The sequence below is a fragment of the Phalacrocorax carbo genome, chromosome 1 (genome assembly GCF_963921805.1).
Source record: "Phalacrocorax carbo chromosome 1, bPhaCar2.1, whole genome shotgun sequence".
Taxonomy (NCBI): Eukaryota; Metazoa; Chordata; class Aves; order Suliformes; family Phalacrocoracidae; genus Phalacrocorax; species Phalacrocorax carbo.
In genome coordinates, this window is record NC_087513.1 from 115421994 (window position 1) to 115435641 (window position 13648).

The 13648-nt window shown below is 41.8% G+C and overlaps 1 protein-coding gene across 1 annotated transcript in view; it reads right to left on the reverse strand.

The window, feature by feature from the left end:
• URB1 (URB1 ribosome biogenesis homolog) overlaps nucleotides 1-13648 on the reverse strand; it is a 59062-nt gene that overhangs the window by 32868 nt on the left and 12546 nt on the right. Inside the window, exons 9-15 of the mRNA XM_064470681.1 lie at nucleotides 13074-13269; nucleotides 11650-11787; nucleotides 11099-11272; nucleotides 10309-10459; nucleotides 7629-7751; nucleotides 3938-4050; nucleotides 2589-2708 (exon numbers count right to left, since the gene is read on the reverse strand). Of these exons, the coding sequence (XP_064326751.1) occupies nucleotides 2589-2708; nucleotides 3938-4050; nucleotides 7629-7751; nucleotides 10309-10459; nucleotides 11099-11272; nucleotides 11650-11787; nucleotides 13074-13269 (1015 nt within the window). The remainder of the gene's footprint in view (nucleotides 1-2588; nucleotides 2709-3937; nucleotides 4051-7628; nucleotides 7752-10308; nucleotides 10460-11098; nucleotides 11273-11649; nucleotides 11788-13073; nucleotides 13270-13648) is intronic.

The window sequence follows — 13648 nt, forward strand, 5'->3', positions numbered from 1 at the left end:
AGAAGCACATGGCAATCTGACTATGAATGTTCAATCCCATGCATTTGGAATACAAGACTTCTACAAGCACTCAGGGTGCAGGAACCTACTTCAACACACGTTAGGGCAGTATGCAGCAGATTCAGAGGCCGTTGTGCTACCTTCAGTGCTGCTCACTGCAGCAGCCTCTCTGCTGCTTCACTGCCCAAGGCCTATGGTGCAGGGACACAGAGGAAGAGGAGGAGAGCCGGATGCAGCACAGAGCCACAGCCAGGGCCAATCCATCTCACTGTCCCAGCCTGCAAGAGCCTTACATTGCACAGCTTCAACAGAGCTAGTATGTCCCCTGTCCCGTCATGCAGCCTGAAACGCCAGATGTGTCCCCTGCAACAGGGGCTACTACCACACTGTCTCACATGGTGGCAAGGAAGGTCCCCCTAAGGCACAGCCAAAGGAACCAGGATAAAGGCTAGCAGGACTTTTGGTCTAACCACGTCAAGTCCTCCTGTTGCCAGCAGTCAGTCAGCAGAAACCCTACTGAGGTCAAAGTTGCCTGGACACACAGAGCGTTTGTTCCCTCTACCTTAGTAAATCTTATTTTTATAATTTCAGGGTAGCAGGCTATACTGCTTTAAGGGGGTTGTATATCTTTATACCATTACAGCAAGAAAAAAAAAGCATCATACCCTTAAAAACAGCATATAGGAGGGCTTTTGAAAAATACTTATGTAATATAAAGGAAAATCATTGCTAAATTAAATCTAAATCAGGCTACTTGTCCTTGGGCAGATGGATAAACAGTCAAATAAACAAACAGTGGGTTGTGACCATAGCAAGGTCCAGAGAGAAGCATAGGCATGCTCACGGTTGCTGTGGCTGGTGAGGTAGCCACAATTTTACCACAGTCAAGTAATAGGCATTAAAATGTTTAGCAATTTTTGCCCACTTTCATGCTATCTAAAGTCAGGTCCTTATCTGAGGCACCTAAATTAGGAACTTACTGACCCTTTGGTCCATCTGTAAATGAAAGAAAGGAGAAGCAGGGAGAGGAAGAAAAGGAATGGCTGTCTGAAGGACAATCCAGATGACAGGTGATTTGAACTGCACAGTGGTAGAACCACCTGCCCCTCACTCTCAACAACAGAAGAAACCTTGACCAGCTTCCTGACACCTACATTCAATGATTGTAATTATGTGGGATGAATCCCACGCCTTTTTTTCCTCCCCACACAAAATACAAAGGAAGCTATCACAGCTCATTTGCTCTACATTTACCCTGTGTACACCACCATCAGCTATAAAAATAACACTGCTGCTTACACAAATCTGACAGGATAATTCATTTAAAGGAAAAAAGGATTCATTTTTAAATAATTAACTATTTTTGGCAGAGTCTTGAAATAGAAATACACTTGCAGGTCTCATGAAAACAGGCAAGAACAGAATGTGAAATCCAAAAACATGCCTTCCGATTACATGGCATTGTGTTGAAAAATAAGCAACACACACTCATTAACATCTATTCTTAGCAGCCTTTCTGCTGACATAACTGCCCTAGCTTCACTACTCCTGTATTCTCTTCAGAGAAAATGAAATGGACTGAATCTAAAAAAGGAAACAAGAATGAGTCAGCCAGCCCACATCTCCACTCAGCAAAAGAATCCAAATACACTACAAAAACTGTACAGAGTAGCTTTTTGACTGAGATATTAATTACTGTGAGACAAAGTTAACCTGTCTTTAATTCCTTGCAGGGATCAAGGGCAACTAAAACATAATTCAATCACTGTAGCTTTGATGTAGTGGTTTGGACATTATAATTGTAACCTGTGATTGAAACTAAATGCAGAAATTAAATGCACAAAGCTGTATATAAACTTGTATGCCACTATTACTATGGGACACTGTTCAGGGCTTATAACAGCTTTTTGGATTTTCTCTTGTGGAGGAATAGTTATTTGGTTGGGTTTGTTCTTAACATAGGTCTCTGCTCCTACTTAGAGAACTAAAAAGATGCCTGGCTTTAAAAAGATACTAGAACTGACAGCCACTGGTGCCCTCATGAGATTTGTGGCTGATCAGCACTTCGGAAAAGTCAGATAACTTACTTAAATGCACAGAAGGGGATTTAAATTCATTTCTTAAGAAAAAGTAATCCTTGCATCAAAGCTTGTATCAGACTGTAACAAACAGGACTATTTTGCAAGGCCGGAGCAAACTAGCTAAGGCTTTAGTAAAGCTAGATAAACAAGGATAAAAAACAAAGACCAAAACCAATCTTTTCTTGATCAATGTCAAGACATTTACAGGTACAAACTATATCAGTTTATTACAGTGTTGGAATCGGAAAACATTAGAGACATTTTCCTTACTATTTCATCAGCTGTGGCAGCAAATTCAGTTGATAGCACTTACTTTCATAGAATATTTAGCTAATAGGTAGTTATCTTACAGCAATTTCCAAGAACAGTCACAGAAAACAGAAATGACAACTGTTGGCCACACAACTATGCAGTAAAGGTATCTGCTTTAAGAAAGGTTCTAGACCACAGGAATTTTAGACCACTGGACTATAGGGAATATACTGATGTTTCAGATCAAACACTTACCTTGATGATCAGTTTTTTGGTTGAAATTTTCAAATGAGAATGGTTACTTGTAACGAACATTTTCATCAGTAAATAGAATACTGATTTTTCACCAGATGCCTTCTCTGTCTCAGAAACATCCTAAAAGAAAAATGTGTTAGAATTCCCCTGGTAGGGCAACACTGTACAGGATTATGTTGCACTGAAGCAGATATGTAATAAAAGTATATTATTTTATAGACCTGCCCAAAACTACCAAGGCCAGAAATGAATCATTTACACTACTTTGCATTCAGTGAGCCAGGAAGATGAGTACGATGGGTTTTTTTGAAAGTGGAAGAACAGACAAGTAGCAGAAACACCAACTAATACAAGGGTCCAAGATAAAGCCACCTTCCTCCCCAGTCATCCATCCTATTTCTATTACTGTTATCCCCAGGAATTCAGATTTCCTACAAGTACTGTCTGAATAAGTAATATAAATACTTAAGAGACTGATCCTCAAAAATCAGGAAAACAATGCGAATTGCAGGGATGCTGAACGCTATCTGAATATCAAATGGCAATCCTTCAGCCACCTCCCCTGCTTTTCTCACTGCTTTGCATTTGATATCTAACAACAGTAAACCTCTGTAACATTGCCAGATTTGGCTTTTATCTTTTCTGTTAAAACTTGTCTATACTAGAAGGGCAAAGCCACAGAAAATACTTTAGCTTCTTTGCCCATTTCCAGGTTTTCCTTTGCTTGCTCAGAACTCTCCTCAGTTTTCCTTTAAGGCCAACTGGAAAGGACAGGAAATCTCCTACAAGGCTGGGTCACAGTCACAACACCCATGGGTGTCTCTGCTTCCCCTCAAAGCTAGGCCCACTCTCTTCTCCAGATATGAAAAGCAGGCTCTCTGCAGCCCTCTTACTGTTCAGGCCTGCAGTAAACAAGAGAGCAGGGGCCCTGAAGGTTTCCAGTAATTATGGAGAGCAGGGACAGTCTTTGCAATTGCCAGAATGTTCCCTGGGAATGGGTGGGATGGCTCCCATCAACAGCTCATTTCTTTGGTCTGAAATCTCAGGCTTTCCAGACAAGTGGAAACCAGCAAATTTTCATCCTTGTCCCTCTCCAATGACAAGAGCAGCTGAAGAAAAACCTTGTCCAGCCCTCTTCAGGGAGGCAAGAATTTCTGTCCTTATAGAAAAACTTTTCAGCTCAGAAGGGATTCTTCACTGGTGCTAAGACTACAACTTCTACTGATTTTACAAAAGGGTGACCTCCTAGAACAACTGGACTGGGACTAGTTTAAAACTAGGTAGTGCTGGATGTAAAGATTTGAGGACAACAGGCCAAAGAAACATAAATCTGCCTTGAAGTCTCTTACCTGTACTCTGAACCAGGCAAATTTATTTGCAGGAAGTTCCAAAGCCACTTTCAGTATATGGTGCTGCAAAACAGGAGGGACCTCCTCTCGGAGGCCCTTTTCAGTGACAATACCTGAGATTTGAAAGCAATACAATCATCAGCTTTGTTTTGGTATATCTTCCTGAGATTTCAGGAACACTAATCATTTAGGGTTTCAAACCACCACTGTGAGTTAAGCTGGCAATCCACAAATTTTCATACCATGAGATCCCCAGACACACTGTGATTATGTTTGGCCAATCTAAGGCTGGAATCCAGCCCTCAGCAGGGAGAGTCTAACACCTGCCCCTGGCACAAGCCATCACTGGTGCACAGGAATGGAAAAATCTCTTCTATCAGTCTCAGCAACCCTGAAAAGCCATGTCCTCCAGGAATTAAAGAGAATAGATAAACTGGAGACCAAAACACAGAATTTAAGTCAGTAACAGATCTTAACGCTTATACTATTACAATATTTCCTACACGCAACAGAACTTTACCCTTGCATCTCTCCCTACATCACTTTTGTCATCTGCTCACAACAACTGCTTTGGTATAGCCTCGAAATTATTCACCTTACAGGACACACAGCTGTGCAGAGACCCTTGCAGTGTGCTCCAGAAATTGACCTGCCCACACTTTAACTGCCATTAAGTTACATACAGAGATCAGCTGTGTAAAGCTTTGATGTCAGCGTGCTTTTCATAGTCTGTGTAGTATCTTCATGGTCCACATTAGAGGGAGAACAATAAATTTTAAAAATGCAGCATCACCACAAAGTCTAACCAACAGTAAGACCAAACAATAAAACTGTACCAGCTGTGTAAAGCACATATTGCTACAAGGTACAAAAACATGCTGCCTTTGGAGTGTATGTTTCAATTAGGGTGAGGGGAAGGAATGACAGGACTTCCAAGCTGGCATCTGAGAGAAGGAAGTTTCATTATTAACTTATACCATCATTCTCTACCATATCATCTTTCATCAGAATTAATAGCCAGGCTCACTTCATTAGATTTGTTTGAGAACGACACTTCATTTTCCATCCTGTTCAACTTTTTGTTTCATACTGTAACAAGACATACCATCAAACAGATTTCTGCCTCACAAAAAGGTGTCCTGCTTTTTGTCTATTTTGAAAAAAAGCAGACCAACACAAGAAATAACGGGATATAGAGGATATGTTATTTGGTAAGTCACCAAGTATACAAACCAATTAAATATGCTTTGACAGAGGGAGGAAAAACTTCACACATGAGACAGTTGATTCACAGGTTTTTTCGTTTAAAGCCCCTTTTTTTAAGTTAGCAAATATGATGCCCATCTACAAGAAGGACCAGAAGGAGGATCCAGGGAACTACAGGCCTGTCAGTCTGACCTCGGTGCCAGGGAAGGTGATGGAGCAGATCATCCTGAGTGCCATCACACGGCACATACAGGACAACCAGGTGATCAGGCCCAGTCAGTATGGGTTTATGAAAGGCAGGTCCTGCTGGGCTAACCTGATCTCATTCTGCTTACAAGGTGATCCACTTAGTGGATGAGGGAAAGGCTGTGGATGTTATCTGCCTGGACTTTAGTAAAGCCTTTGACACCGTTTCTCAAAGCATTCTCCTGGAGAAACTGGCTGCTTATGGCTTGGACTGGACCCAGAGCTGTGATGAATGGAGTTAAATCCAGCTGGGAGCTGGCCACAAGTGGTGTTCCCCAGGGCTCAGTTTTGGGGCCAGTTCTATTTAATATCTTGATCAATAACCTCAACAAGGGGATTGAGTGTGCCCTCAGTAAATTTGCAGACAACACCAAGTTGGATGGAAATGTTGATCCACTGGAGGGTAGGATGGCTCTACAGAGGGATCTGGACAGGCTGGATCGATGGGCCAGGGCCAACTGTATGGGGTTCAACAAGCCTCAGTGCCGGGTCCTGCACTTGGGTCACGACAACCCCATGCAACGCTACAGGCTTGGGGAGGAGTGGCTGGAGAGCTGCCTGGCAGAGAACGACCTGGGGGTGCTGGCTGACAGCCGGCTGAGCATGAGCCAGCAGTGTGCCCAGGTGGCCAAGAAGGCCAACACCATCCTGGCTTGTATCAGGACTAGTGTGGCCAGCAGGAGCAGGGCAGTGATTGTGCCCCTGTACTCGGCACCAGTGAGTGAAGGCCGCACCTCAAATCCTGTCTTCAGTTTTGGGCCCCTCACTGCAAGAACGACATTGAGTTGCTGGAGCGTGTCCAGAGAAGGGCAACGAAGCCAGTGAAGGGTCTGGAGAGCAGGTCTTACGAGGAGCAGCTGAGGGAGCTGGGGTTGTTTAGTCTGGAGAAAAGGAGGCTGAGGGGAGACCTTATCACTCTCTACAACTACCTGAAAGAAGATTGTAGAGAGGCAGGTGTCGGCCTCTTCTCCCAAGTAACAAGTGATAGGACAAGGAGTACAGCCTCAAGTTGTGCTAGGGGAGGTTTAGATTGGATATTAGGAAAAGTTTCTTCACGGAAAGAATTGTCAAGCACTGGAACAGGCTGCCCAGGGAAGTGGATGAGTCACACATTACTAAAAGATGTGTAGATGGGGTGTGTAGGGTCACAGTTTAGTGGTGAGCTTGGCAGCATTAGGTTTGTGGTTGGACTCAATGGTCTTCAAGGTCTTTTCCAACCTAAATAATTCTATGATTTTTTTTTCCCTGACAGACTTTAATTAACACATCTACATAACTCCCATTCTTACATGTCCCAGACCTGCCTAAAACACCAATAGTTGCTCTAGTTTGGTGGCCTACAAGCTCTGGTGGCCTGCAGACAGCAAAGATGTCCAAACAACATTTTGCTCTCTCCCCCAGTCTCAATTTTAAATGGCTGTATTTATTGTTACACAAACAGTATTGGAGGATCTTGCCCACTGTCCCTAATCTGAAGCTCAGCATCCCTGCTGCATTAAGCAGGTACAGAATGTTTCTGTTTACTTCTGCCGGATGAAGAGGAATACCCTCCGTGAACATGACATCAGAGACAAAAATACAACATTGCTAAAGTGCTTCCTCATACAGATTTTCCACAGGAGATAATACCATACAGAATACTTTTCTCCCTACACACTGCCAAACTATGATAAAGTAATTGAAAACACAGCAAATGGAAAAAATACTTGAATGTTAAAAGATTTTTCCAGAGATTGGTGAATTGGTATGTGCTTCTCCCCCACCTTAAATTTTCTGTGAAGTGTCCTGTTTAAAAAAAAAAAAAAAAAGTACCACTGCAACTAATAAGAGTTTGGAAATAACCTACTTACATTGGATTGTTGACATAATTCTCCTAGACCTACACCCCCAAATCCTATTAAGAGTTGGATATAAGTCTTCCTCAGAAACATGAGAATTAAAACCCCATAAAAACCAAATTTTTGCAAGAATACAACACACAAGAGGAAGACACTAGCACAACCTACTACTTACAGCAACTGAGTGTAGCAGAACAGCTATGGAATTTAAGAGGGCAGAGTGCCAGAGCACAGCAGAAATAGCAACAATAAATGCCAACACAATGAAGAAACTAAAACAGGTTACTTTTAGAAAACAGTTCTTTCTCTGTCTACACGGAAGAGCAAACATTCCTTTCTGTTGTGGACTTTGTAAATAGCCAGAGAAAGCAATGAAGGTAATAGAAATACCCATCACGTACCTTTTAGCAGCTTGCTAAAATCAAAGTTGCTCCGTGCTACCAAGTGGGGCACAACCTTCTGATAAAGGCATATGACCTGAAGCAGTGCAGCTTTCAGAAACAATGTCTCAGCATCATCTGAAACTAAATAAAGCGTTTAGTTTCTCCTTCCTTCATACCAAGAGAGCACAGTATAGCACCTACATTATCAAACATGAGAATTACTAACTATATTTCCAATAGACTTGCCTATGAAATGATCAGTTATCTTCCCCACTAATAAGAAGAAACAGAAAAAAAAAAAGGAATCCTCCCTTTCCTTCTCCAGCATTTCTGTGTGAATACTTTTAAAACCAGATCAGCTTATTCAGTGCTTACATTGGCAGTTGCCATTTCTAATTTGATTCTAAAGAGCTCACACATATAAAAGACAACTTCAACATGTTAACACTCACTATAAGAATCCAGTCTGTCCCACTGCTGTTCAATTTAAGGCTGAACAACAGAAAAAAGCGAAGGAAAGGATACGGTCATGCTGCTGGTTTCCAGGGACACTATTTTTACCTAATGCCAGGTAGGTTTGACTAGGGAAGTGCAGGAGACAGTCCACTAATTTATTACTGATTTATTACTTTAGTTAAAGAAGGTGTCTTTCTTCACCTTCCCTCTTTCAAAATAACACTTTCTGAATGTGACCTCATGGCAAGAGCAAGACAACAGTATCTATGAGAGAAACACCAAACCCAGCTAAGGCAGCTGTTTACTTCTTAAGAAAAGCAATTTCAGCAGCTAAATATTCTTTTAGTTTATAACATGAGGACACATAAAAGCTACTTGTTATCCAGTCACTAGTTAAAGGAAGCAAGATAAATGAAGGGCAGCCAAAACTTTTTTTTAACACCTACTTTTTTCCTGTTAACTGGGTCTCCCTCAGGGAGCTATGAAGAACTGGATGGCTGCCATGCATAACTTTGTCTTTGTTTGCCTGAGTCTCAACTCCCATTAAAAAAGAATTCTCTAGTGGCCACAGTGCAAATAAAGCTGTAAAAAGTGAGCTGAGAGTAACTGATACAGTATTATCACCCTAGTATGCAGACAAACTACAGCTACAGTACTTTAGAGATCAGCTACCCCATTGGTTTTGCAGGCACTTGGCCAATAAAGAGCCTTGGAGTATCAGCGTTGACAACAATTTTGCTGCCCAAAGCCACACACGGAAGGACACACACTGAAAAACTCTCTGCTCCAGGAAGTTGCACTATGGAATATGCCCTGTGAAGGGCATGAAACTGACTGTGGATTTATATTCAGTCTATAAGTAAAGCATTGCAGGCTGCTAGCCAAGCTACAGAGTCCTAAAACTTCCAGTTCCCTTCAATGGGACTATGAAAATAAGTCCCTCAGGAGGGCCACTGGTTTTGCGAGAGAAAAACTGAAGACTTCACTCCAACCCGCTCTCCCTCTTCCAACACTTGTGTGTTTCTAATCCTATGTTACAGCAACACAAGCATTTGAGTAGCCACAGTAACTAGTGACTTAAAAAAAAAATTATCTCATCATAAAATAACTTGGCCGAACTAAAATCCCTCAAAAAGTTATTTTTCAGGCATATCAGTTTCCCTGCCTGTTTTATCGTGTGGCTGCAAATACTCTACTAGCATAAAAGGGTCGAGGACAGGAGGGTTAAGTTCAGCAAGGGGAATGGCAGAGTCCTGCACCAGAAGATAAACAACCCCATGTGCCAGTATGTGCTGGGGGCCACCTTGCTGGAAGGCAGCTTGGCAGAAAAGGACCTGGGGGTTCTGGTGGACACCAGGTTGAGCATGAGCCAGTAAGGTGCCCTTGCCACAGAGGCGGCTACCAGTATCCTTGGTTGGATTAGACAAAGTATTGCCAGCAGGGAGGCGATCATTCCCTCAGTAGAGGAGTGAGGGGCTCTTCTACTCAGCGCTGGTGAGGCCACAGCTGGAGTGCTCAGTCCAGTTCTGGACTCCCCAGTACCAGAGAGACATGGACATACTGGACAGAGTCCAACAAAAAGCCATGAAGATGATGGAAGGGACTAGAGCATCTCTCCTATGAGGAAATGCTGACAGCTGGGACTGTTCAGCCTGGAGAAAAGAGGGGTCAGGGAGATCTTATCAATGTATATTAATACCTGAAGGGAGGGTGCAAAGAAGTTGGAGCCAGGCTCTCTGCAGTGGTGCCTAGTGACAGACAGGACCAGAGGCAATGGGCACAGACTGAAACACAGCGGGTTTCCTCTGAATATCAGGAAATGCTTTTTTTACTGTGAGGGTGGCCAAGCACTGGCATATGTTGCTCAGAAATATTGTTGGGAGTTTCTATCCTTAGAGATATTCAAAACCTGCCTCGATATGGTCCTGGGCAACCATGTTTAAGCAGAGGAGTTGGACAAGATGACCTCCAACCTCAACCATTCTGTGATTCTGTGACAGCAGAAAGACAAACTGCTTAACCTCTTAGCAGCAACGGCAGCCTATTTGTCAAACCATGTTTTTAGGTAATTCTGATGCTGGTCAGAATTAAACTGCCCAAAGAACCAAACAAAACAAAGATGAATAGTAAATGCACAAGTGACATCTGGACTCTGCTGAAGTTAACCACCTTACATAGGATGAGAATTTCACCATACCGATTTACACACATGTAAAAGGGTAACTCCACCTGCTTTGCCTACCATGCTGTTCAGCAGCTTCTGCGGTCCCAGTCATTGCCTTCACAGTGGAGGTATCACTTTCCCTTTTCTCCTCTTGACCATCGTGGTGTTCTCTCCCTTGCTTCAGAAACGACTGCCAGACAGCCACTATATTGTTCATGTCTGGTAAAAGCTAGACGCAAAAACAGTAACTTGCAATAGCTCTCCTGCATGAGATAAAGCTACTGTGATGGAAACATTCACAACCAACCAACACAAGAATTTGCTGCCCTTCACAAAGGTTGGAACTGATCTTGTATGAAGTTGGAAAAAGAACTGTAATCAAGTGGTGTACTTTCACTTCTGCAGAACATAAATACTGGAAAGAACACTTCACTGAAAAAGTTTCCTGTGAAAAAATTATGTTTGGTTCTTCATCCTCATGGTATATTTTCAATCCAAAGTCTACCTTGTCTAGTAACTTTTAAAGTCTGAGTGAAATCTGCTGGCTATAATTTATCCAAACCAGGAGGATAATTTTTCTTCTGAGCCTGCTCTTGGAATTTATTTGCAGCACAACAGCTACCGATGTTACAAATTTCTCTCACAACAAAATTTTGTTTGCATTTCCATCAGACAACTTTGTCAAGAAACATAGTCTACTACCACACCAGCTATTAACACTTTTTAACCCACGGCTCTGCCCTCCCACTGCTCAAAGATACTATTCTCCTGGCTCCCAGGCTCAACTACTTGGGAAGAAAGTGCAGAGGAGTAGATACCTGCTGCAAAATGATTCACGTTATACTCCAGTTTTCTTTTTATTTTGTACCTTGCTGATGGCTTCTCTGTAGAGTTGTACGAATTCCTGCATCATTGACAGTGTGTAGATTTCTGACTTTTGCCAAGTTTCTTCATTCAAACAGTACTCAATATTCTTCAAGGCTCTTCTCAGAACCATTGACACAAGTGACAGTATGCTGTGCTTCACTACTGTGCTGGGTAACTAAATGAAGGAAGTTGAATTAGTGACATTTCACTGCTTCCTCTTATGCTTGCACAAGATCTGTACTCTGAATATATATTAAAACTTGTTAACTAATTAATTATTTCCGAAACCTTGGCTTGCCGGAAAGAATCTGTAGGTTTTCAGATTCCCAGCCTAAATCACTAGTGAGCATCGGTAGAGTTGGTGCCTCTTGGAAGCGGTATCAATGGGTTTTATTTCATTTTCCAGTGCTTCCCCAAGCCAGCTTTATGCTGGGACAGACAATATAAAACGTATGTAATTAACCAACTTAAGAAATTTCTTGGATGATCACACAATTAAATCAAACAGTATTAAAGAGGACAGAAAAATCCACTGAAATACTATAGACTTACATTTAGTCCTTGGGTGAACATTGTTTTATTGCACACTGCAGGGACTGTTGTTACCATCACCATAGAAAGCAACCTGGGAAGTGGAATAAACTCTAAAGTCCTAAAAGAATTGGAAACCTCTGGTTGAGCCTCATAGATCTGAAAAACAAATAACACTGATATAGCCCTGGAGATACCAGCTTCTTGCAGGGAGCATTTTACAGACAGACTTTGACTTGTCAAAAGTCATGACAGCACTAAATATCAATCTCTATGCAGAAATGCTGCAGAGCATCCCCCAGACACCCATTCAATTAAATGGAACATCTGCATGTGACCTGCACCCCTGCTAAATGCCACCCCTTCTCAACTAACAAATCACAGATCCTACTTGCCCATTTTAAGCTAAAGCAAAAAGTCAGAGGAACACTCAGAAAGGACAAAAGGTTTTTCCAGCTGAACTTCGATGTTGCTGCATCTCAAAACACACACCATCAGCGTGGTGTTTCCCACTGCTTCTTATGCCAGTTCCTTCTTTCCCAGTTTAGTTAAATGTTTATACAGCCTCCTGCTCCGAGCATAGCTTTTTACCAAATGACCTTCCAACTTACTCTATGTCTACACTTTTTAAAGCAGCCGTGGCTCTGAGCCATGGCTCATTTTCCTCAGCACCCACAGAAAACAGGATGCCATTTCCCCCCCTCCTCCATCTACCATCTTCAACATTTTACAGCATCCTGCTGCTTCTTTCCTAACATACCTACAGTAATTGATGGCGTTATTTCAGAACCATTAAGTCCTTCCTGTTTAATTCACTTAAACCTCAGTCACCTAACTTCCCCACTGCTGGACTGGTTTGTTTTTAAAATCATTATTTATTCAATATTGTGCCAGTCTGCTTTTTAGCGATTTTAATAAACTCTAAAGCACTGTGCATTTACAGCTGTGAACACATCTTCAGATGCGTGCGTTTCCCCTGATACAGAACAGCTACTTCCGAAACAAAAACAAAAAGCCCACTCCCTGATCCTCAGCTTAGTTCCTGTGAAATCAATGAAATCTTGTTCCTTGTCACTAGGAAGACCTCAGCTAAGATCATGAATTCAGAGTTAGTTTATACCCAACACAGGCACACCACAGGCTGGTGGGGCTCCATACTGCACAGTAGCCAAATCGTTACAAATTTTACAATGGAATGGCATTAGAATACCCATCTGTAATAAAAGCAATCAAAGGCAGGCTTACCAATCTACTACCAAGTTCCTTTGCTTGGTAACTTTTCTGTAGGTCAGGAATGCTTGACTTTACCATCTTTTCCTATTACAATTTTGTGTAATTCTGCACTACTGTTTAACAATACTGTTTCCTCAATTTTTGGAGGAATAGAAGACTTTTGGGATTGCAAATTTCTATGGAGAGGCAATGTGCATCATTCATACTCTTACCTTTTTGAGTAACTTCATATTGTCCATCCAAGCTGACTTCAATCTAGGAACAAAGGAATACTGGGTCTCCTTAAAGTATCTATTCAGTAAATCTGGGCATACTTTAAGAATATTCACCATGAGATCAGCAACCATTTCATCTTCTGTTGCAGTTTTTAAACCAAGCAGAAAGCGCAGAAGCACCACATTTCCTCCCCTATTGAAGGCAAAAAACCAAACATATAAAACAAAAGCACCCAAACTTCAGAAAAGAAATCCATATTTGGATACTTTACATGCAATGCTAACTCTGCAACTCCTCTAACTGTTGCTGGGGTAAATTCAAGGCAAGACCTCTCACACTGCTGGCATAATTTCTGAGTATAAACTCAGAAAAGTAAGAACTGAATTTACCTCCAGGCTTTCTGCATGACAAAAGAGTATTTACTTTTAATTAAACCCACAATGTTTCAGAAATATACTAACTAAACTTCAGAACACTAAAAATGTGGAATTAAAACTTCAATATTAAACTTGGAAGTATTTTCTGTAGTCTTTCAGCCCTCTTTTTTTAAGTTTACTTCTGTATGTCCCTA